General features: G+C 38.6%; 6 protein-coding genes across 6 annotated transcripts; 4 read left to right on the forward strand and 2 right to left on the reverse strand.

The window, feature by feature from the left end:
• Positions 1 to 1,302: 1,302 nt before the first annotated feature.
• On the reverse strand, positions 1,303 to 1,713 carry EAF01_012022 (uncharacterized protein; the record flags this gene model as incomplete). The annotated part of the gene is made up of 1 exon (XM_038920280.1): positions 1,303 to 1,713. One exon carries the CDS (start codon positions 1,711 to 1,713, stop codon positions 1,303 to 1,305), a length of 411 nt encoding a protein of 136 aa, XP_038764245.1.
• Positions 1,714 to 2,009: 296 nt separating this feature from the next.
• EAF01_012023 (uncharacterized protein) lies at positions 2,010 to 2,696 on the forward strand (the record flags this gene model as incomplete). Its single annotated transcript, XM_038920281.1, has 1 exon — positions 2,010 to 2,696. The coding sequence occupies one exon, from the start codon at positions 2,010 to 2,012 to the stop codon at positions 2,694 to 2,696; it is 687 nt and encodes a 228-aa protein (XP_038764246.1).
• Positions 2,697 to 2,940: 244 nt separating this feature from the next.
• Positions 2,941 to 5,413, reverse strand: EAF01_012024 (uncharacterized protein). Its single transcript, XM_038920282.1, has 4 exons — positions 5,056 to 5,413; positions 4,884 to 4,988; positions 4,416 to 4,816; positions 2,941 to 4,331 (listed from the first exon to the last, which is right to left on the reverse strand). The coding sequence occupies exons 1-4, from the start codon at positions 5,200 to 5,202 to the stop codon at positions 3,671 to 3,673; spliced, it is 1,314 nt and encodes a 437-aa protein (XP_038764247.1). The 5' UTR covers positions 5,203 to 5,413; the 3' UTR covers positions 2,941 to 3,670.
• Positions 5,414 to 16,974: 11,561 nt separating this feature from the next.
• On the forward strand, positions 16,975 to 17,993 carry EAF01_012025 (uncharacterized protein; the record flags this gene model as incomplete). Its single annotated transcript, XM_038920283.1, is given in 4 exon segments — positions 16,975 to 17,309; positions 17,362 to 17,515; positions 17,531 to 17,863; positions 17,880 to 17,993. 4 exon segments carry the CDS (start codon positions 16,975 to 16,977, stop codon positions 17,991 to 17,993), a joined length of 936 nt encoding a protein of 311 aa, XP_038764248.1.
• A 1,948-nt stretch (positions 17,994 to 19,941) lies between these two features.
• Positions 19,942 to 22,802, forward strand: EAF01_012026 (uncharacterized protein; the record flags this gene model as incomplete). Its single annotated transcript, XM_038920284.1, has 2 exons — positions 19,942 to 20,026; positions 20,083 to 22,802. 2 exons carry the CDS (start codon positions 19,942 to 19,944, stop codon positions 22,800 to 22,802), a joined length of 2,805 nt encoding a protein of 934 aa, XP_038764249.1.
• A 565-nt stretch (positions 22,803 to 23,367) lies between these two features.
• Positions 23,368 to 24,895, forward strand: EAF01_012027 (uncharacterized protein; the record flags this gene model as incomplete). The annotated part of the gene is made up of 5 exons (XM_038920285.1): positions 23,368 to 23,470; positions 23,537 to 23,573; positions 23,626 to 23,722; positions 23,790 to 24,588; positions 24,639 to 24,895. 5 exons carry the CDS (start codon positions 23,368 to 23,370, stop codon positions 24,893 to 24,895), a joined length of 1,293 nt encoding a protein of 430 aa, XP_038764250.1.
• Between the last annotated feature and the right edge of the window lie 45 nt (positions 24,896 to 24,940).

Here is a 24,940-nt window from a genome sequence, read left to right on the forward strand (position 1 = left end):
AAAGTTTACGAGTGATTCTCTTGTTGAAGGAAAGTTCTACCCCGCAGTTAATGCGAAACTCTGACTGTTCGATAAGAGGGCTTCTGATGGGAAATAACGTATGGTTAAATTTCATAATAGAACGATGCAAGCCGCCAACCACAATTATGAACGGTGTAGGTAAGTCGACATCACCTTGCAGTATTTTCAATACCAGAGCGAGATGATTCAAATAAGACCTACGTTCTCCATCTGTATGATATAAGTGCGCATGCGCGATTGTGAATTACTGTAGTGATTCACCATAGTCATTCCTTTTTACCACAATGACTCGGACAACGACGAGAGAAGAGTACTTCAATGACAGCAAGCAATGGAAAGGAATTCATACTCCATTTTGTCAGGTTATCAAGGGTAATTGGTTCGGATCAAATATCACTTGAGATTTTGGTCAATTCTCATAAATTCCACTTGAAGGTAAGATGTCATCCTATATAGATATCGATGACACTTGGTTCCAACAGAAGAGAATCATTTCATTTCCCAGTATCCAGCTTCGAGATAAATATGGTATTTATTCTTTGGTACAACAATTTCAGAGGCGTCCCTTTACCCAGGAACAATCAAATGAGGCTGATCTCTCAATGTTTGGTCCTTCAACTCGAGGGACTTGTCATTTTTATGTGCCATCATGTGTGCGCGACATCAAGAACTAGTAAACACTGGTTCTAGCTCTCGAATCATCCATTGCATATCAAAGGCCATATTTTCATGAGGCGATCAAAGGCACGATCTCTTTCTAAAGTGCGTCACGATACAAGGTGATTTCTGGAGTAAATGTCTAAAGTTGTTCAATTGTCGGTGATTCTTCGGATCGGAATTTGAAGAAGAGCTCTCCGACGCTAGCAAACTTGACCTGACCTCTCTGAATTCAAACCCTTGAGACCCTTCCTCTCATTTATTCGACAGTCCATTGTTCAAGGTTCTTCAAGGAAAGCTCACCAATATGTTGTGAGCAAATTTTACTTCCCATTTCATGTGTTTAAATGAAAATTTGGGTGCGAGTTACTATGGTAAGCATGTTAAGCTCCAGCTTAAGGTTACTATGCCCTTTTCCACGGCTTTATCAAGGTCAATCGATTATCACGTCCAATGAAAATAATTCAAGAAAGCTTGAATATTCCTCATCCGTGCTATGTTTCTATAAACTTCTCTCAGACCCTAGCTGTAATGTTGTTATACAAAAAAGTTCTCCTTGATTCAGACAGCCGGAATGATTTCCTCGACAATTGTGTCTACTCTGATATCCAAATTCGCCAACATTTAGTCATAATCTTCCTCGTCCTCGTCTTCATCTTTGTCACCATGGAACTCTCGCATTTGGTTGGGGTTCCCAAATTGAGCTTGCTCATCCCACATCGCCGCATTGCGTGGCAAGACAACAAAAGCTTGCTGTCCTAAAACAGCGCCGCCGGGGATATCCAGCTCTAATAAACCTAAGCTTGTACGATATACAGGCGCACCAGGAAGACTCTTGCGGAGGCCGCTGCATCTCTTAATCTTCGTCTTATTCTTCCGACCTGCGTCTGGATCATTGTCCGTTCCTTCTTCAGCCGAGTCGCCATCATTCGCTGTACCACGAGGACCAATGAGCTCGTCCTCGTCATCATCGACACATTCTTCTGAATTGCAGCACCCAATATCACTAGAATGATGACGGTCCACCAGCACCATTCAAAAATATCCCGCTAGGCTACTACATTCCCATTTATATCCACCCAAGTTGATTCGAACAAGATGTTCTTGCAAAGCTGGAGCCAGGGTTCAAACATAAGTCGCCAGAGGACTTCACCTGCCGCGTTCAAGCCGTACTCGCGTCTCCATTTTTCACCTCCAGCCCAAGATCTACTCGGGGCCTTATCCAACATGTCACTATCATTCATCCCCAGCGCTGTTCAAAGAACAGATGGCTGCACAAAACTCACCTCCTGGTCATCGACACGGCAAACCCTGATGAGAAGGGCATGCTGATGGTTAAATCACCATCGTGGGGCGTAAGCCACTTAGAAACGACAGGAAACACAAACTTGCGCGGCCTCGGGAAAGGAACGGCCCTTGCTACCCCTTCGCACATCCGCGTTCCGTATTCCTGCAACGATGGTCTTCAGACACGTTTCTTAATCTTGGCTAATGGTGATGCTGATTGGCCATCGGAAAGTGTGCGCGAGCAGCCAGTCTTCATCGCCTTCCAGTACAACACAAATGGAAAAGAGCTTGGCTTTTGTGCTAACTCGTTTGATTCTGAGGCCGCCAATCGGAGTCTTGGAGAGGAGAGATTGGTTTATGCGCCTGAAGTGACTAAGCGGCCAGGTCATGGTCTGGAGCAGATTATATGGAGTTATGGTGAGGCTCTGAAACGATTTCCTTGGTTCTGTCGTGAAAAGCGTTTCATTGAAGGTCTTGAAAAGATATTATTCATTTGTATAGATGATAATGATGTGGCTAAGACGGGGTTGTTGCTTGTCCGTAGATCATGGGATGGAACTTTGTGGGACCGAACTCGGGATGAACTACTCGGTTTGCCTATCGATCATGTCAAGACTGTGAGAGTTCCAGTCAAAGAGGCACTTGCTATACTAGAGAAAGGGAGGAAGAGTGAAACAGATGGCATGAGTGATAGGCTTGAAGGATTTCTTCTTGTGAGCGCTTCCAAGTGAGCGCTGATACTCTTGAAATGATATCAAAAAAGTAACTCGATAAGAGAATGGGGCCACGATAATCAATAAAGTGCTACAAACGCTTATTTATCGCACTATCTAAGTGATTGCCACCTAGTTTGCTGGGACCCTCGTATTGTACTTAGCAGTTATCCTTAGCACAATTAGTGTATGCGAGGTTGGTAGCACAGCCAACGATCTTGCATCACAATATGTTACAGATAGTTCCTTGAAAGTGATCTGATAAATTATTTTCATGTTAATACATTTTGTATCTTGATAAAGATTTGTCCACCAATCATCAAATAAGTTGATGGCCAGACTCTTACCGTATAAACCCCATCACCGAGGACTGAACCTCAACCGGCCAAATTCTGACCAATTGTCAACATCATGCCTTATTTTTATTCTTCATTTACTCCGAGCATTTTTTAATTACACCATCAAGCTGCACCAATCATGCTCTTCCCCTCTTCAACTTATTTTGTTCACACCATCTTCCACCCCAACCCGCAAAAGTCATGTCCATTGTGCAGGATCGATTTGTGATTTCAATTCTATTGTCTTTCCAACCGAGGTGAGACAAAAATTTCGACACAATTTGATAAAATTTTGCTCAAGATAAATTGAAATGTTCTGCGGATAGTGATTGTTGGGCTGCAGAAATGGCCTCCAACTGAACCACCTGCGTTGTGTAGAAGACGGAACCCTGCTTTTCTATTATCCTCTTGTATTCCCACTTTCGACCCTCAATTTAAAATCATCTTGCTGTGTGTTTAGAGGTCATCACAGGCCAGCGTTTGACACTCGTAGGAGTGTCTTTCGATTGTTTTGGGACCCGTCTGATATTTCATCCCATGTCCGATACACAGACATCGATCCTATACCACATTGGTTGGTGTATGATTGAGTGCAAAAATCTAATCATACTTGAATTCTATCTTTTTTGATTGTGTAAAGATCTCGAAATAGCTTCAAATAGGCGAAGACGGTATGACGACCTTCGAATTCCTATTGTACTGACTGTCCCTCATGCACGACGCGACATGTGAAGGCGAAAGAGTTGATGGCGATGGAATCGTGTGCGTGAGACATGTTGGAGAAAAGACTAATGGTGCGAGACGTGGAGATGTTCCCAGATAGGTATGCGGTAATTCCACCATTTCGTTATCACTCTCCTTTGATCTCAAGATATGACTCTCCTCCGATCCCAGATTAAGACCTGAAGACTCCTCGTGAATTGCCATTGATTTACTTGTACTTCTATCAACCTCAATTCGGTCATCTAAATGAATTTGTATAGTCTCCAAGCTTTCTTCTGCAGTCTGTCCAGGTCTTGGCTCGCTGTAGCATGTCGTGTTAATTCCCATCTCGACATTATCTGACGGTAGTTTTTTCCTTGCCAAATTTGTGGGGATTCGCAATGATGCTAGTGATGGGATCGCTGCATTTCGGAAATGATCTGGGAAGATTCTTCGAAGTAGTGGTCGGAGAGTAGCGAGAGATGCGGCGAATATGGCTATTCCGGGTTCAACGGTCGACCAGACGGCTAGGGGGATGCTTTTGAAGAGGAAATCATCCGTATCTAATATACTTGAAACGGTGGGAATACGAATGATGGTTGCTGTGCTAGCACTGTGCGGCATATGACATTAGCTATCTGTTCACAAGTTACGATGATAGGGAGGAAAGAAGGCAAGATAAAAGAGAAGAACGCACATAGCACCACACGCCACAATTCCCCCAACAATAAGTCTTATACCGGTTGGCATCTGCACATTCCACAACATGACAATTGGCAGTAAAGCCAATGCCCAATCACTTCCCGCGCTTATAATACTATGCAGATATGTTCCACCCAAAACGATTCCTCTAGGTAAGCAGTTTCCAGTACTTTTACCAGGAGTCGTAGCATATCGCTCCCAAATAAAAGGTATAGGCCAGCATTGTATGACCACGCACCAGAAATATGCAAAGCCGAAGGATATCACAATCCACATGATGACTTTTACAGCGGCGCGATGCCAGGGGATAATCATAATTCGGAGGTAGAAAAGGGCGATGGCAGTTTTTATTATGGTCATCGCCACAACATAGGCCCACTCTCCGAAATACCAGTACTTTTTATAAGTTAGTCACATTTCGAGTTGAATGATAGTTCATGTTCCGGATGGGAGAGGAACCTACTCGAATCGCCCATAGGAAATCACTTTCTTCCAGATCTTCTTGATGTCGTCCGGTTCCATAATGTAATCCTACTAAGACGAAACTCGTGTACATGGTATAAAAGGCCTATCATTTCATGTTCAATTAGCTATCAATTCTTCTATTCAATTGAAACAATGGTATGTTGACACACCAAACTGAGAATCATCAACCAATCGTCCCATCCCATAACATTCTGCATGAAGTACCTGACATAAGTTCTCAATGACACCCCGATGAATGCCAGCGGGTAACACACATACACAGCTACATGTAGCTGCCATGCTTCACTTTCCGTCATTCCGAATCAAATCCCGATTATTTGCTCTCTTCTTACATACTATTATCGACACTGAAGGTAAGATCTTCATATGCACCCCAACATTAAAGCAAAGCGCCAGGGAGCACGCGATGCACAGAGAAAGATTTATGGGCATCCGGGCTTTAAGATCTTTCTTTCCAATCCCTATTCCTGGAACGCCTATTTCATCATTGGACCGGAAAATCGTCGTTACATTTCCGTTCCACGATCCCAGAAGTTCAAATGGATTGCCAACCATCAAGAACTTAAGGAGAGGTCCGTGCATGTGAATTTGGTGGTACGGAGTATTGATTGATGGATCCATCCGCAGATCATCGACCCGACGCCCCCCCAGGATACATACCAAGCATGGATGATCTCCACCAAGTAATAAAGTTTCCCTCCGTTAGGGATGGGCAGATTACGATTATATAATATGGGTGGTGAATATATAAGTTAACTCTATATTATAACGCTAAGATTATTCATATAATTAGTCAACCAATCAAATCAATAGGATTGTCAGAAGTAGACAGCAAGTTGTACACAAAGTACATATGGTAGTATATAGAATATGAAAAGGGGGGAGAGGTGAAAGCTCTTCAGGAGGTGCGTAGCACGGACTACACACGTGATTTCCAACAAGGATAAATGAAACTAGAACCAATTCTGATGTTACGGGAGCTGCCTCTAGGGTTACGTGGAAGTGTCTAGAGTTCTCTCGAGGTAGTTTAGTTTAAACTTCAAATAGAAATTCAATAAGGTTATAACTAATTGCAATTCTTATAATTATAGTAATAAAATTAATAATTATTCTTAAGTATAAAGTTCTATATCCTAATGAAACTTATTTATTATATAGACCTTCATTATCTGGAACCTCTAGGATCCATATGCTCCTAGAGCTCGTAGCTTCTTAAGGCTCCCTCATATAATAAGCAAATGTGTTATGTAATGTTTGTTATAACATCTGAATCATTTTAAGATGAGTAATAAAAAAATTTACTATAAAGGAAACTAAAAATAAATTTTATGAATTTTAATAATCAAATCATTAACCCTATTACTTAGTATAATTAATCTTATTCAAAAGTAAATCTATAGATCTTATTAAAAACTAACTACTTTATTACGAAGGTATAAAAGTATAGACTAGTAACGATTTATAGAGTATTAGTTATATAATTTATACTTTATAAAATAATTATTCTCTAATATTTTCTTTCTAGTTTTTTCTTGATTTGATTTAATCATATTCATTATTTTTGTTCAAAAAAATATACAATATGTTTACTTTATATTTAGATTTAAGTATTATTATACATCGTCAGGTTTATTATACTTATAATAATTATAAATCGCTCAACCCTACCCTTCGTATAAACCACGGTTTTCTTGAAGTAGAGGAAAATCCCGATGCGTGTGGGTTATTGAAGATGATGATATCGATAACGATATGTTGCTTTTAAGGTGGGCGCTGTGAAGATTGAGGTTGTAGATGTGGAAGAGGTGGGAGAGGTGTAGAATTATTAATACCCCAAGTTAAGGCTCTTATATACTGGTCGGCAAGTCCCGCCTTTCATATTTATGCCCAGCAACGCTGAAGTCCGAGTGTTAATTCAGCATCTCCGAATTTGAGAAGGGGTTTCGTTAACGTGGTTTATTAATATGTACATCATATCAGTATGTACATTACTTTAAAATACATCAAAATTAATCTTTTATTAATATTTTTATTTAATTTATTAATTATTATTTTTTCTCTAAAAAAGTTTCCTTATAAATAATAAAAATAAAATATTTATAAAATTTGATCTTTTTATAGATATTTTAATTGTAGTTCAAGAATGTTATACTTTGTATTACAAAAATCTATTTCTTTAAATAACTTTATTATTATTATAAGATTTTACTATTTTAATTTATTTTTATATTATTTATATAAATAAATATAATATATAAGAAAAAATTAAATTATATTAATAAATAAAGAAAGTGTATAGTTACATATAATTGTTTTTTATATGTAAAAATAATGATGTATATACTGATATGGTGTACGTACTGATAAACCATGTTATCGATAAGTTCAGTACCCCACTTTTCGGCCACTCCTCTTTTCGGCCACCTCATAAATCTCATCACTCTAATCAACCACCTCTCTTCAATCTTTAATGATTTAATAACTATTAAATCAATTAATTCAAAAATTTGATATATTGTTAATTATATTATGGGTAGTGGTTATATTGAAGATGATATTGCTATGGCACTTAGTGCTATAGTAGGAAGTATAATTATCAAAAAAGCTGGTTTGAATTATAGAATATTCCGTATTATTCTTTAGTGCCATATAAAAGATCACCTTTCCCATTAAAAAGATACTCAAAATATACAAAAGATAACCCCAATACAAGAGAAAGTATTAATCAAATGAATATTAGTTCAAAAGGTTTTGAACATTAGTCCTACATATCAGTAGATATAAGAAATTGATAAAACCCTTTTCGAAATGAAAGGGAATAAGCCTACATTTAGAAAACAATGAATATATAACTTTCTATTTAGAAACCCTGAAATTCAAATCAAAAAACAAATCAGAATCAATAATTAATATGTTTTAGATACTATTATCGAAATTATTAGCAAGTTTTTCAAAAAGTTGAATTTGCCGGCTATTATTTATATTAAACCAAAAAACAAATGGAATATAAATAAAGCTGGTATTATAAAAGGTCAGGGCTTGAATGATATAGTATTTAGAAGTGCTGAGAGATGCTTTATTCAAAAGAAGTAGTTTGGTACAAGAAGTTGAACCTCTTTTATTGAATATATTTTTGTTATAGGAAAAGCATTATTATTCTTTGTTATATATAAGAATAAAAGTATTCAACAATAATGGTTCTCTATTAAGCTTGATATATATAAGGATTAGAAGTTCCATGCTATAGAAAATGAATGGACTATCAATGAAACAGGTCTAGCATGGCTAAAAGAGGTCTTTATTCCTTAAACCGCCCCTTCTGACCCAAAAGAGGCTAGATTGCTTGTTTTGGACGGGCATAAAAGCCACAAAACCACTCAATTTATGCTTGAATACTTCAAGAACAATATATATCTTTTATTCCTTTTTTCATATACATCATATATATTACAACCTCTTGATTTATCGATATTCTTTTTTCTAAAATGTAAATACTAGTATGAGCTTAATAAATTAGATTCATTATCTAATTCTATACCTATAAGCAAAAGGAATTTTCTTATATACTATTAGAAAACAAAATTAAAGAATTTAACTCTGAATAATATCATTTTAGGATAGAGAGCTTCAGGTTTATAGCCTCAAAACCGTGTTAAGCCTCTTTTGTTCAGATTATTGCTTGAAAATAGTAATAAAGAAATTCAAAGTTTGAATTCGATTTCAGATAATGATTTCATACTTCAATGGAATATAGATTCATCTTTGATTCGATGGGAAACGCCACAAAAAGCAAATGATTTACGAAAATATATATTAATATTAGAATCTGAAAAAGAAACAGACTTATACGCTCGTCGATTACTCTTTCGAAAGATCCAAAAAGTATTTGATACTAAGGACTATGAAATTATGAAGTCTAAACATCGAATAAAAGAATTAGAACACAAATTAGAATGTGTTATATCTAAAAAAAAGAGGAAGGTTAATACTAGCTCAAATTCGAAGTTTTCTGGGATTAAGGCTATATACCAGGCTCAAATCGAAGCCGGTGATCGTGAAATTGATAGGGTGGACTTCAATAGTATATATGAAACTGATACTACAGAAGATTGTATTGTAATTGGATAGTTTTTGAATTATTGAAGTTTAAAAATTGTATATATATATTTTATGAGGTGGCCGAAAAGAGGGGTGGCCGAAAAGTGGGGTACTGAACTTAAGATTTATCATTTTATTATTAATCTTATTTGCTTGGGAATACGAGTGTTGTCAAGCTCATTTTGACATTACGATGACCGTAGACTGAAAGCGTCAAAAGCTGTTAAAGCTGTCATTGAATGAGATTAATTTCTTGGCGAGGGTTAATATGAATGTAATTATTCCTCCTGTGTGAAAAATACATCATTAGGTACAACTCTGGATTTATGAAAGTTTCCTTTACTTCAACGAGTGCGTATATTTTCTGTTGGCCAGAGTTTAATGAGTGGATGAATTCGAAAGTTCTTGATTTGGTCGATTTCCGTAAGATCTCATAAATACAACATTAGGTCGCGAAGTGTAAAATTATTTGATATAACGTAATTTATCAATACATACATCATATTAATGTATACACTACTTTTACCTCAATTTACACTTTCAAACTTATATTATTTAATAATAATTAAATCAATTAATTAAAACTATTTAAATTTTAATAATCTAAAATCTATTATATTATTTTAATAGATTTTTATATTATAATTTATCTTTTTATATTTATTATAATATTAAATAAAAAATACTTTTTTATTAAATTTATTCTCTTTTTAATATTTATTATATTAAATCTAAATATCAATCTTTTATTAAAATAATATATCAAAAGATTTTTATTTAGTAAACATTTTTTCTTAATATAATTAAGTTTTTTATATATATTAATATTTACTTAATATTTTATTTATTATTTAAAGTATATAAATCTTTATATTCAAAAGTATATTTTTATAAGCTAATTATTCTATACTTTTAATTAAAGTTAATATAATCTTAAATATAAATATAAATGAGCTTAATTAATAATAAGTTATTTGAGATTTAACTAATATTAATTAAAAAAGAACTTTAATTAGGTTATAAAAGGTTTAAGAAATTTATTAATTTAAATTGAAAGAGAAAAGGATAAGTATACAAATTCAAATATCTAATTTCAAGAATATAATTTTAGAATTAAATAGAATTAAATTTGTTCCTTAAAATTCTAATTTTATATTTTAAAAAGTAATTGATTTTTTATATATAGCTTTAAAAGCTATAAAGAATTTAATTTTTGAAATATGATTGATATATACCTTAATAAATTCATTAATTTAATTATTATATAAATGTTTTAGATTATTAAAATAATTAATATTAAGTAGTTGAATTAAATAATTTAAATATAATAGTAAATATAAATATATAATATTATTCTTTTTATAATATACTTAAAAAACTATTGATTTGTAGCTTTTATATCTATTCAGTATTAATATTCAATATTTACTTTTTCTTCGATTCTTAATATGTTTATTGAAATATTTCAATGTTACGGGAGCTGCCTCTAGGGTCACGTGGAAGTGTCTAGAGATCTCTCGAGGTGGTTTAGACTAGACTTCAAGTAGGAATTCAATAAGGTTGTAACTGGTTGCAATTCTCGTAACTATAGTAATGAAACTAATGATTGTTCTTGAGCACGAAGCTCTACATTGTAATGAAACCCATTCCCTTATATAGACCTTCGTACTTTGATCGAATCGTCAAGTCTACTCGACTACTCGAGTCGACAAGTCGAATCGACTTTCCTTCACGTGACACTTGTCCTCGTGACCTGGTAAGGCTACCGCTTATTTAACCTGTGCTTACTAGCTAATCTGTAACCGTTGTGCAACCTGTGCCTACTGTGGGGTAGGTGCCAATAAAAGATAGGTACCTATCTTTTAATCACTGCTTATTTATTCGGTTACCGCTATCTTTAGTTACCCTTTAATTCAACTGTCCCTACAGTGCTGTTTTCGTAGGTCCCAACACCAAGGCCTTAGGTTTATCTTATAATCCATGTTGCGGTGCGGGTACCTCCGTAACATTCAACTATTTTAAATCTATTTCATTATTCATTTATTTATTAAATATAGGTTTAATAGTTTAATCTATAGGAAGATCGATTTTAATATATCAATTAGAGAGATAAACTTATTCTTGAATTATTAAAAATAAAGGAATAATTTTACCCTTTCTATTTCCATATATTATTACTATATGTTACGCCGGTCCATCCTCGGTACCGCGTCACATGACTCTTAGCACGTGATGGACCCTGCATGACAGGCATAACGGAATGTAGGTCCATACAGACCAAAGGTCCAGGACCTCTCTAGGTCCTGAACGCTCCAGTACAGTACGAAGGTCTATATAAGGGAATAGGATTTCATTACAATGTAGAGCTTCGTGCTCAAGAACAATCATTAGTTTCATTACTATAGTTACGAGAATTGCAACCAGTTACAACCTTATTGAATTCCTACTTGAAGTCTAGTCTAAACCACCTCGAGAGATCTCTAGACACTTCCACGTGACCCTAGAGGCAGCTCCCGTAACACTATAGCCCATTCTCGATTGTCTAATTGTATTATTTTGTTTCTATTATATCTTTTAATATTAGTAACAATTATTATTATTATATATATAATTCTTATTATAAAATCTGTTTCATTGAAATTATAGAAATCTTTATTCAAAATATTATATTTTGTTTGTATATTTGTAACTAGTCGAAACTACTTTTCAAAAAGTTTAGAATTTTCATAAAGAGTTTTTTGAAAGTTATAAATATAATTAAAACGTGTTTTTAATTCTTTATATCGTTTTACAAATCGATATACCTAAAGCTTTTTAATAGCTTTTCCTTTTTTCAATTTGAAAAAATAATTTGTTATATCTTTTATCCTTTTAAGTTTAAAAGAAAAACCTCTCAAATTTATATCAAGAATATATAAAATAATTATTTATTTTTCTATTTTAATAAGTTTCAAATTTTATAATCGAAATTTAATTATAAGAATTATTCTATTCATTTTTTAAATAACTATTATATATATAATATTATATAGTTTAATAGTTTTTCAAATCGAAAGTTTTTTGTTTTTTTTAATAGCTTTAATAATTAAGATTATTCTCCCTTTTTTATTATTTAATTATATAATAAATGATTAATAAATTGTATATTGAAATTGAAGAATGTAAATTGAGGTAAAAGTAGTGTATACATTGATATAGTATATGTACTGATAAACTACGTTAGTTACTTTGTAAAGAAATTAATAAGGTAATTGATTATTACAGTTTTAAGTTGTGGAAATGTTCATTGTGAATTTCCTAGGGTCGAGGTGGAAAGTTTAATTATATGATGTGTGTTATGTTAGATTCTAGTGAAAGATCATAGAGTAATCAATATAGGGGATATTCTCGCTTCGAGTGATCAATGTCTGTTGGTTAAATTGGAGCTTTGTTCATGAGATAACTATATAGAACTTCATTTTTAATCACCAATTTGGGTGTATAGTAATAGATAACATGAGACATCCCTTTGCAGAAAATTTTGAGTCAGAAAGCCTGTATAAAAGTGTGAGAAAGTCAGTAAGTATCACAAAAATGATGTGTATGAAATTCTTAGGTAGAAATCAGTGAATAGAAAGCAAAACTTACTCAATTTTCTTGAACACGGCCTTAATTGAGGTCGCGAATTGATAAAAGCCGTAGAAGAAGAAGTTTTGCTGTTGAACCAGCGAGGAGATAGGATCAAATTTTGTTGCACATCGTAAAGCGGTGGAAGTAAAGTCACCGAAAGTAGACCGGGTATTACACGGACTTGGACCGATGGATGGAGAGGGAGAGGGTATTACTTTTCCAATCATTATGTTGCATATCGTAAAGCGGCGGACCAAAGTAAGTTGTGGCAATACCATAGATTCTGCTCTTCCGATCAGGCAGAAGGACAAGGCCATGACCAATAAAAGGGGTGATCCGGAAATCTGGACTCAAATGTTGCATATCATAAAGCGGTGGGAGGTTTTTTTTGGGGGGGGGGGGGGGGACCTTGGCATAAAGAAGATTCGTCCAATAAGATAGATAACTCTATTTGGCATTCTTGTTGCATGTCTTAAAGCGGTGGAATTCTCCATAAACAAGCTTGAAGATGGCAGAAACGAAAAGTCACATAACAAGAGCGGGAGATGGCACTTTCCCTCCGTCTCTTTACTTTTGCATTGGATTCAATTGACAAGTAGCAGGAATATCTTTTAAAGTTGTACTCTCCGCTCTTTTTATTTTTAGATAGAACCAGGACTGTATGCAATAGCCACTTTTAAGAATATAAACCTGAGGAGTGATTATACCGACGGGGAATAGAAACTCTCCTACAAAGATTCAAAGTTATGCATTCTGAGAACCCACGATTAACGTCATCTTTGAGTTTCAGTTCCCAAGAGAGTTTCCAACTCAATTCCAACTTTTTCCTGACGAAACGAAATCCATAGAATATCCTAGTGATCTCAGATTTTCCGTTCTTCTCTTACCCGCCATGTCATCTACGTTCAAGTGATTGGAGGTCTTTAATGATACAGTCAGTATGGATCGTGAATATTGTATATATCTTTTGATTTGAGTCTTAAAATTTCCCGTTGAAAGAATATTTTCTGATCTAATACGGACAACGGGTCACCAAGAACACTTCAAAGCCATGAGACAGCGTCTGTAGTATATTTGCTCGTAGAAAGCAGAACTTTAGAATTGCCAATGATAGAGAATACTCATGAATTTCAAATTATAATGTTGCACATCTTAAGGTGGTGCGGCTACCACCGGACAGATTCCAGATCTAGCCTCATCCCGGGAGAAAGTGGTAGAAATAATAAATAAGCCAATAGGAAGATTCTCGCGACTTTTGAATGCATTTTTGCATGTCTTAATGCGATATGGCTGCTTTTACCACACATATTTCTCGGCAGAATGATTGAGAATCAATTAAGACCTGCGTTACTACCAAACTATATCCTCAAGTAGCAAAGCAAAGATGGTCGCTCTACATACAGTTAATCCCTCCGGATCTATAGAAGATAAGTTATTACTCAGTTCACTACATCTACTACAGGCTCTATTTGAACTGTATTGGCCCAGCTTCCTGTGTTTAAAAGGACCTTAAGTATCTCCTCAGAACTCGGAGCGGGCCTATTATCAATTGTTTCGTAGGCGTTTACTCAACCTCGCATGCTCTTGAAGACTTCATTTTCAATCTCAAGCTCTAACAGAAAGACCAATTGACATTTTTGAGCTATATTTATGATTGTGATATGCGAGGGGACAGAAAGTATGGCACGACGTGAAACCTTTATGGAAACACGAGATTGGGCGATGCGGCCTCCGCGAACATCTTGAAATTGCAATTGAGTACATCAAAATAATTCACCTTGGCTAACTACATGTTGGTAGTTATCAGAATACTTGTATGGGCCACTCCGCATGCAATTAGTGTACCTCGGATGGCTCTACATGTCCAGATTTTTGTTCACTACCCTGCTATTTCTAGAATTCTAGGAATGTGTTGAACTTGGCGGCATATGCAATACTTTCATTCGGATTCAACTGCGTATCATCAATGGCAGGAAGAAAATAATTCCTCGAAAAAACCAACGTTGCTTTGTTGATGATTGCTATATTATAGGTATTTTTATTCAAATATGAACACAAAAGTCCGAGCGTCTGTCGCGTAAAGTCGCTTCGGCCCCTGATGAAAGATGCCTTCAACTATATAGAAAAAGTCATCTGTAAGAAACTGTGGATGTATCATTATAGATGATACCTGTTCCAAGAAAATGAATTGTTGAGACAAAAGAATATTTTGATTGTTTAGGTTCTGAAAGGCCACAAAGAGAAACCTCAATCACGGTGTTTGCAATGAAAGTGAATTTGAGAGTCCTTCATCATAAAATGATTGCCTTCCAGACTTCAATTTCAAGCCACCGGATTCGAAGATATGCAACAAAGAAAAAGAAGTGCTAGCCAGAGAATAAGAATTGCAAAATGCTCTGATTATAGAACAAGTGAATGTCAACAACATGTGATATAAAGCGTGGAATTGAAGCCTGTACTTCAAAAGGTGCAACAGTAGAAGGGTCTGTTTCTTAATGGTCAGCTTCAGAAATCTAAAACGTATTAGACATGCAACATTATTAAAAAGAGTCACCTGAATCTGCAAAAAGTAGGTAGGCTAGCATGACTTGTGAAACATTGAAAACTAAGACGTGCGACGTTGCTGTATTTAGACTGTTTAAACTGGCCGATTCGAGGAGCGGCTTATTGGGGAAGCGGGAAGAGATAAGATCAGAGATGGGAATTTGGCGGGTGGCTTAGAACCTTTGTTTATGGTCATGAATCAAGACGGTATCTTCGGCTTTGTGTATGGCTTTCTTTGAGCATGGGTCATTTAAGTATGCAAGCTTGGTCCAGTGGTGCCGTTTTTAAAACGATTGCAGGCCGTAAGACATAAATGTGGAGGAACGGTTTAACCTCGACTAACAAGAGATCCACGCCGCTTTTCTGTAGACGTGCAACATTAGACCTTTACATTTAAGCAGACACTATTGCACGTGGCTTTTAATTCAGACGTGCAACATTTCGTTCCATTTGTTAGGCTGAAGTACCCTGATAGGCAGTGCCTAGTCTCGAAACCCTGTCGATTTGGCATTGTTAAGGCACACGTGAGTTGTAGATATGCAACAAGATCTTAAGTGGATATTGTGAAGAGAAAGTATATTCCACAGTAATAAATCAAGTTTATGCTGGGCTTGTAACGTAATTGATGTGGCCCACACGAACCCGATAGCATCCCTACATCTCCTCTTGGAGCTTTATGCGATATACTGCGTATCAATTAGCTGAATTTCAATTATGCGTAGAGGGCATTGAAAGAAGCGACTCTTACTTTCGCGTTTCAAGAACCACCGAGTTTGATCACAATATGCCTTCCATTTCCTTGGAATTCGGGTCAGACTTTTGCCGTATATCGGTCTGTTTGAGGGTTGTATCACTATTGAACCTTGTATTCGTTCCACTATGTACAGTTCTCATGCCTTTTTAACAATAGAAGGAAGACCAATCAAACCATTTTCCAAAAAGTAAACTTCAAATTACATGTGGGTGTGACGGTACCTTGTATGAACTGCGGCAAGCAACAGACTATGTCCGAATTATTTCCTTTTAGAGCCATGGAGTTTCTCTACCAAGTGCTGAATAAGTACTTCGGTAATTGTACTAACAGTTGTGTGGGGTTGCAGCGACTTCTTCGTGTTGGTGTTTGAGGTGTACGGCGTGACTTGCCGAAGTAACCTTTGGCATGAAGCACCAGATTACTATAATCCAAGTAGTTAACATATCATTGCGATAAAATTTGCTTATTTGAACTTCAAAGTGTAATGAGAAAAAGACTAATTGACATAAATTAAACTTATGTTATTAGAAAGTTTTTTTTTTTCAGATGAAAAAAAAAGTCGCCCTAGCAAATCTTTCTAATAATTATGCCATTTCTACAACCCCGCCACGAATTGTGACAGGATAACGGAGAACCTGTAGGATTGCGGCCCAGCCCTACCATACATCTATTTACCATATTAATCATCAGCGAAACCTTGGAAAATGGCTGTCATAAGTTCTATCTCCCCTAGAGACTACATTAACCAAACCTTCTTTCGCTTTCCACCACTCGCATGATCTTTTCTGTTACAGGTACGAAAGACTTCTAACACCTGTATTGAAGGAGTAGCATACATCTCAAGTATAATTAACTTACTCACTGTGCCTCATGTTGCTACTTTCCCAGGCTCCCACTATCACATAGCACTCGCAAATCACTGCATTATGACACTTGATAATTCTCCATTAGTACCTAGCTTCTTCTTTGCACGTCGTACACTTTGAAATTTTTACTTTTCATTTAGCAAGGAACTCTCAAGATCTCTTTTAAATGCTTGCTTTATAGTATTAATTATTCGATAATGTCTGAGAGATCAAGTAAGATGATAGAGTCGCCAATCCCTGTTCCGCCAGAAGCTGGTCTTGAGGTTGGGTATCCAAGACATATCAGCCATCAAGATGGGTTGCAGGTGGATTGGGAAGTACAAGCAAAATACGAGACCGCGCTCATACAGCGAGAAATCGTGGCGGAGCTGGGAGGAAACCGACAATTCCTAAGAAATCATCGTAGAATCTTGGGATTGAGCGTCATGTGGTTCTGGGTCTTTATGGTGGTCATTGTGGCTATTTTGGCTGCTGGAATTGGGAACAAAATCGCCAGCGGTATGAAAGAGAAGAGCAAAAATAATCATTCAAAGTAAGAATTCTTTGTAAATTTTGCACAATTATCGCTAACCTATGGATACCAGGCACAGCCACACTGAGAGCTCAAACATTACATCGCCATGCCAGATTGATTCAGGGGCAAACAGCAACTCCATACTCCCAGTAACATCGCATCAGGATACAGTACCCACGAACTTCCGACTATTTTGCAATCGAACTTTCGATGTAGCTTCGAGTGTACGTCTTATGTAGTTTGCAATACCTGATTCTAGAGCCAATATGAATGGTTGTATGGAAGCATGTTTAGATCACAACGCAGGAGGATCTAACAGCAGCAATGACAAGTTCAATAACTCGTGTTGTGCTGTTACCATCAATACAAACGAGACGACCGGACAACAATGGTGCAAGTTATTTTCAGCCACCGAATGGGGAACTGATGCAGTTGGAGCAGATTGCGCTGTTAATCTCTCGCCACTAAGCTTAAATGACACTATCGGCCTTCAGACCAGAGTGAGAAACATCACGCTTGCTTCAACTACCTTTGCAGGATGTACACCAGCGTCAAGTGGGAGTTGCTTAGAGGTATTCACAACAAAAGGGGGTAGTAACAACTGCTCCTGTTAGCTTGCAGTCGGTCGTTTTTGTCTCAGAGCTGGTGATCGGAGGTCAAACTCCAACGGCATCGAAGCCAACATCCACTACCTATCAATGAAAAAATTCATTACAGGGGACTCTATCTATGATCTGTCGCGAATGGATATATTGCCGGACTTGGCGACCATTTGCCGATATTGCCGATCCTCGAGGTGGGTTTCTGTATATTAGATTTGGATTGTAGCCTTGATGGCGGCTGTAATTGTTTGAGGCATTATATAATAATCATCAATCGTTAAGCACACCAAAAAAGAATAGGATATGCAGTCACTTATCACCAAAACAAAAGGTGAGCATGTGATTGTGGAAGCAGATCCACCCTAAAACCTGGGCAAGAAGACGAGGGCAAAGCGTTGTATGTACCAGTGCGAAATTATTCTTCCAATAGTTTGAAAATTCCTGTCGCAAACCTCGGTCTTGGGCAATCTACCTTAGATCCAATGATCACTTGCCCCAAAAGAGAAACATCGAGAGCTCACTCATAGATCTACTACAGTGGTAAGAGCTGTCTACATCATATCCTAAGGGTTTCGCCGAAATTTACGAATGTGTGCCTACCAGAGGAACTCTGTTGCAATCGGCGATCCAATACTGTAAGTTACTGGACCTGATGGGAAAAAAAGGGAAAGCTGAACGAAATTCGAAGACTGTGGTTTTGGTTACTATGATAAGAAAAACGAAGATCATGTGGTAGATGCGCTGCAACGTGAGGATTTTGACGAGCTATAGGAATAGCCGTAAGCCTTTGGGGGGGAGGGGTGTCCGACGCAGCTACGCCCGAGCAATAATCCCCACGCCCATCCTATTATCAAAGTTAGTTTAAAATCGCGAAACGAACGCGGCGAACGTGGTTTATAGCCGTTAACTAGACCCAAAGAGATTGAGGATGACAATTCCACATAGCAGTGAAAGTTGGAGAATACTCGCTAATCAACCCAGATTCCAAGAACGCCCGCAGTACGAAGAGATACTCAAAGCCCTGCGCGGCATTCACACAACCCTGAGACAATGACATGAGGTGGAGGTACCAGGATTTCGTAAGTAAAGCGCTTGATGTGCTCGCATAGTAGCTTGGGAACCAGCACTTTTGGGTACACAAGGAGACGAAAGCCAGCTGACTACGCGGAATACCTCATCTCCATAGCACTTGCACCAACGAAACTTGGATTTGCAGGACTTCGAAAGTTTCTTCACTTGATGGAGAGGCGTTCAGTACATGCCTGCCTAGTCTCAGCAACGAAAAGCGAGAGCATGAGATAGTGATGTTGTGCTTGAATGTGGCCGAGTCACTTCTCAGCAACAAACCATCAGGCCCGGGGTAGTGCCAGGGCAAACCTGTGACAGGCCAAAGAGGGAAACGAAAATGGAGACCCAGTACGATTTGAGAGGCAAAGGCTCCCTAAGCTCAGAAGTTCTTCTGTATCTCAAGCTACTGATTGGGACACAGACACAAGACTGCCTGATGCAGCTCTACCCAACCAGTTTCATGACAGCCTTCGCACACATACTCATCGCGAAGAATGACAAAACTGTCAATTCTTGTCGTTTGAAATTAAGGCCGTGGTATAAAGCTGGTGGATCTTCTCCGGCAAAAAATCATCGTGGCTCGGTGGAGGGCATTTTAGCCAGCGAATCCGTCAATGGATTTACGCAAGAATGTGAGCAAGAAGTTCCCCCCGTTCGCGATATGAACTGAGAGTACGTCGTGAGACCATTATTTTGCGGTAAATATTTAACAAAAACAAGCTAACATTCAAATTCCATCAACGCAAATGAAGAATTGCTCTCTCGGCGAATCAGTCGTGATAATCTGTGTTAATAAATTATCATGACATTATCCGGGGTGTCAGGAGTGAAGTTGGGTTCTGCCTGCCTGTACAGTAGCCAAACCGAGCCCGTGCCACGCCAAAATTACTGACGTAAAAGTAACTTGACAACGCGACGCGCCACTTCAACATTTCACTTCACAACCGCGATGAACTCAAAATTCAGCATCAATTGTAGAAATGGAGCATTGGAGGAATGGCAGACGCGAATTGTTTGAGCAGTTGTCCAATATCTGCAATAATATTGAGCAGAACCTTGACAATGGTAAGGTTAACCTCTTAATTGATTGGGGTTGTTTGCTGATCATGTTTGCCCCGCAGAACTCGTGAACGGAGACAATACAATTATTCGAAAGGATGAATTGGAAAAGTTGCGTTTGAAGGCAAACTCCTTTGAATCTGATAATGAAGAACATGCTGCCCAGATCAGATCGAACGAGGATTCGCTACATGAGAAGGGAGTGAGGATTAAGATTCTGGAGGAAGATGTGTCAAGGCTCAAGGAGGAGCTTCGATCGAATCGAAATGCGGTTACCAGGGCAGATAAACTTGAAGAAGAGAACAGGCATCTTCTGGAGGAACTGAAGAAATACCAGAATGTGACTTCGAGGGTGGAAGATCTTGAGGAGCAGAATAAAAGATTGTCGATGGAATTAGGCAATGCGGCCATACGAGCAAGAGATGCCGAGCTTGCTAGTACCGATAATGAGAGATCAAGTTCATTTGACAACGGACAAGTACCTTCGATGAGCCGCCAATCGAATCATAAGGAACTCGACAATGAGCGCAAGCGCATCAAGCAACAATGGTTGATGCAGAAAGAAAGAGCAGATAAATATGCCGAAATTCTGCGAGAGAAGAATGCGCAATTACGTCGATGGGAAGCGTGGAATAACGAGCAGCATATGTCACATACGGACAAAGCTGATGAAACTGAAGTACAGACGCAAAGAACCCGGAAGTCGAGGTCAAAATCGCAAGATTTGGAAGGAAGAAAGTCTACGATACCTAATAACCAAAGCCATGTTGATGTCGCTCCTCAGGCGACCGGAGTCCCTGTAACGAGTCCAAAACAAGATCTTTCATCGAATGACATTAATCAACAGTCTGATGTGGATGATCCTGGGCATGAACATGGTCGAAAGGAGGAAGTAGATCCTGAATCCCCGCAACTTCCAAAGCATGTGCGAAGATCCCAGCGTGTAACCAACGTCGAGGAAACTCAGTTTTTGCCCATTGAACCATGCCATTCGAGTTCTACTCAGGATCCAGAATCTTCACCATCTGGTAGTAGGGCAATTGCTACTGTCGGCGAGACAAACATAGAGACGCCCAAGATACCATCATCCGACGATGCCCCAGAGTTTATATCTGCTCGCCCTGTGAGGAAAAGGAAAAGGAACGAGCGCGAACCACAACGCAAGCCTTTAGCTAAGGTTAAGCTAGAGGAGCTCGATTCAAGTAGTCCCATCACAACTAGAATACTTCATGCCAGCGAAAGTCTTGATTTAGATGACGTTGGTGATAAGGTTGTCACACCAAGGAAGCGCCGTCGAGCATTCAGACCATACATAGAAGACGTCGAGAACGGAGTTGAGGATGCGGTGGGTGATGAAATGTTACTAGATGGCAACATGAACAAGCAAAATCAAGTTCCTACTCCTGGCATCATCGGGCAGCCAGGAAGGACAATGATTACACCAGCGACTAAGAGAGGCAAAAACTTAGTCGGAAAAGCTTTACGGCCACTCAGTACCAATCGTATCCTTCCAAATACAACGGATCCTAACCTGCCGACTAAACGGCAACGGAAGTCAAGTGCTAGCGTTCGAGGAGTGGAGGATATACTCGAAGATGGAGAGTCAAGCAGTCCCGCAAAGACCCCTGTGGCTGTTGAAAAAGGACGCATCCACTCTGCAGACCTTCTCAATAATCTTCTTTCAAGCTCTCCGCCCACGAAAATCACCGCCTATCCAACACCGCAATCCGTAGCTCCAGAAGTACGATCGGTAATGCACCCACCGTCCAAGTTATCGACAGAGATAACGACAAACCGCCTTGAAAAACACAAGACCTTAGTTGCTACTCCACACTTCCAAAAAGATCGTGAAGATCTTGACGCACAGGATGATACTCCAGTGCCAGGAAGAAGGGCGATTATAAGCGACGAAGGAAATGGACTTGCCAAAAAAGCTTCTAGCCGCCCTCGGAGTGTTATCAAGAGAGAGATTTCCGGACCAGAACGAAGAGCATCTGTAAGCGATGAAGGGGCTGAAACCGTCAAAATTTTTACTGGCCGCCCTCGATCAGGTATCATGAGGGAGATTTCTAGGCCTTCATTAAGAGGTTCAAGGCGAGGCTCAACGGAAACACCTCGTGAAGCAAGTAGATCGCCTACCAAACTCACTCCGAAAGTAAAGTCAGGGAGTTTCAAGGTACCGACAACAAGTAAGGGAAAATCGAGAAGAGGAATTGGGCGGGATCTTGACTCGGATGATCCCGAACGAGAGCCTTACCGATTACGATCTGTGACTACGTTAAAACTTGATCACTTCAAAATCAATCCAAACTTCAATCAAGGTTACGACTATGCATACACAGAAGTAGTTCGTGGTAAGGATCGTCAATGTCTTCCGGGTTGTGTTAGAGAAGAATGTTGCGGGAAGCAATTTGGCGCTTTAGTGCAAGCCCTGTATCCCGCGAGGGAAAATCCTACAACTTCACAAAAGGCAGAGGAAGATACACTTCTTGAAGAGTACTTAGGTGACAACAAACACAAGATTTGGACTATGGGAAAAGAAGAGAGAAAGGACAGTCTAGCACAGGCTAGAAAATGGAAAGCATCCAACACAATGGGGAAGCATAAATCTGTTGTCCCAAGGAGAAGTACACCGCCTGGATTCTGGGAGGCTGATTTTCCTACTACACAAGAAGATGAGGCATTCAAGAAGAAGCAAAAGGAAATAGAGCGACAAAAGGTAGCCGAAAGATATGCGGAAGCAATGAGGCCGGGAGGTGCGTGGTTGTTTAAAGACGAGTAAATGATTATCCAAGATTTTGTGATTCAAATGAGGAGTACATATGGGATGGCATGGGATTGGTGTTTTCTGGGAGTATAGATATATCCAAATAGCGTTGTTGGGGACTTGATTTGTTGTGCTAAGTATTGGTAGCGGCTCTTTTTGGGGAGGGGCTGGCCGGGAGCATTGCTCAATACACAGTATTGCTATGAGCCTTAGAGCTGACATGAATATAACGAAATAACTTTTGACATCACTATGGGGTGCTTGAATACACCCAATACTCTTGATAGATATCTAATGATCCTTTCCGACATCAATAGTACATAATATTGTATTTTTACAGCTTTAGCTCTGTTCTCTCCTTAATGTGGCTGGACGTTTTGAAAGTGTGGCTGAAATGCGCTAAATTTAAATCGCGGCTGCGGAAACCACGGGCTTGAACTGCGCAATCAATCATCATTATCGCGACGACAACTTTCAACAAGCACCACAATTCAACTATTATATCGGAACCTTCTGCGACCTATATCGAGGAATAACATCAATCACAATATCCGGCTCATGATCGCAAGTCAATCTCAAGATGGCTGATCAACCACCGGCAATGCAACATGAGGACTCCATCAGTTCGCAAGATCCTCATTTACATGGTGACAAAGGAAAGACGAAGAGTAGACGGCCAGCAAGTGAGGAACCCATACTTCGATGCCACACATATGAATTGTATGCTGATTACAATTTTTAATGAATAGATACGGCGTTCAGACAACAAAGATTGAAGGCATGGCAGTGAGTGGTGCTTGGTATTTATTGCCCAAGAATGAAGCTGACACGATGCAAGACCAATTTTAACACCAAAAACCGTACTTCCATTATTCTTCGCCATCGGAATTATTTTCGCGCCAATTGGCGGAGGGTTGTTATATGCTAGTAGTGTGGTCAGTGAATGACAGCCGATTTCTAAGGAGTTGTCTTGATAAAGTCATGACTGATGTTTTGGATTAGGTCCAAGAAATTGTACTCGATTATTCGAAATGCCATACAGATGCGCCAACCTGCACCGATTACCTCGATACAGGCTCTCTCATGCCTGATGATAATGTTGCAATGTTTTTCAAAACGCCATATGTATATGAAGGAACTCCTCCGCAATGGTGCAGGCAAGATATTAACCAAACATATTACAACGGCAGTGTCGCGCATGCAACTGTTCCAGCTGTACAATGTCGACTCACATTCCCAATCAAATCCGAAATGCAGCCTCCTGTTCTATTCTACTATAAGCTCACCAACTTCTACCAAAACCATCGACGATATGCTAAGTCCTTCGATTCTGCTCAGCTTTCCGGCAAAGCCGTCACCGCAAGTACCATACATTCTGGCGATTGTACGCCACTTACGACTGTAAAGGATAATGGTGTCGATAAGCCATATTATCCTTGTGGTCTAGCTCCAAACTCCGTGTTTAATGACACATTCTCAAGTCCATTTCTACAAAATGTCGCAAATAGCACCTCAGGTGGCGTAGTCTATCCTATGAAGAACAACTCGGATGTGTCATGGAGTAGCGATAGAGAGCTATATGGTCAAACAAAATACAATTGGTCGGATGTCATTGTTCCTCCAAACTGGGTTAAGCGATATCCAAACAATTACAGTGATGATTACCATCCTGATCTCGAGAACGACGAAGCATTCCAAGTTTGGATGAGATTGGCTGGTTTGCCAACATTTAGTAAATTGTTACAGAGAAATGACGACGATACTATGAAAACTGGACAATATCAAGTCAACATCACACATCGTAAGCTTTGATTCTGCCATGTTCTATATCTATCTTTTAACAATCCACAGTTTTCAATGTTACCGAATATGGCGGCACTAAATCAATCGTTCTTTCAACCCGCACCGTTATGGGTGGTAAGAATCCTTTCCTAGGTATCGCCTACATCGTGGTTGGAGGTCTCTGTATCCTGCTCGGTGCACTTTTCACCGTGACTCATCTTATAAAACCAAGAAAACTGGGTGACCACACATATTTGAGTTGGAATAACGACAACCCTACAACGGCGACTACCAGTGGACGTGAAATGGGTGCGAATATGGGATAGACGCTGGATCGATTTTGGATCAAGAAAGGGGACGTGTAAAATAGA

This window comes from Botrytis porri (genome assembly GCF_014898465.1).
Source record: "Botrytis porri strain MUCL 3234 chromosome Unknown BPOR_029, whole genome shotgun sequence".
Lineage (NCBI taxonomy): Eukaryota > Fungi > Ascomycota > Leotiomycetes > Helotiales > Sclerotiniaceae > Botrytis > Botrytis porri.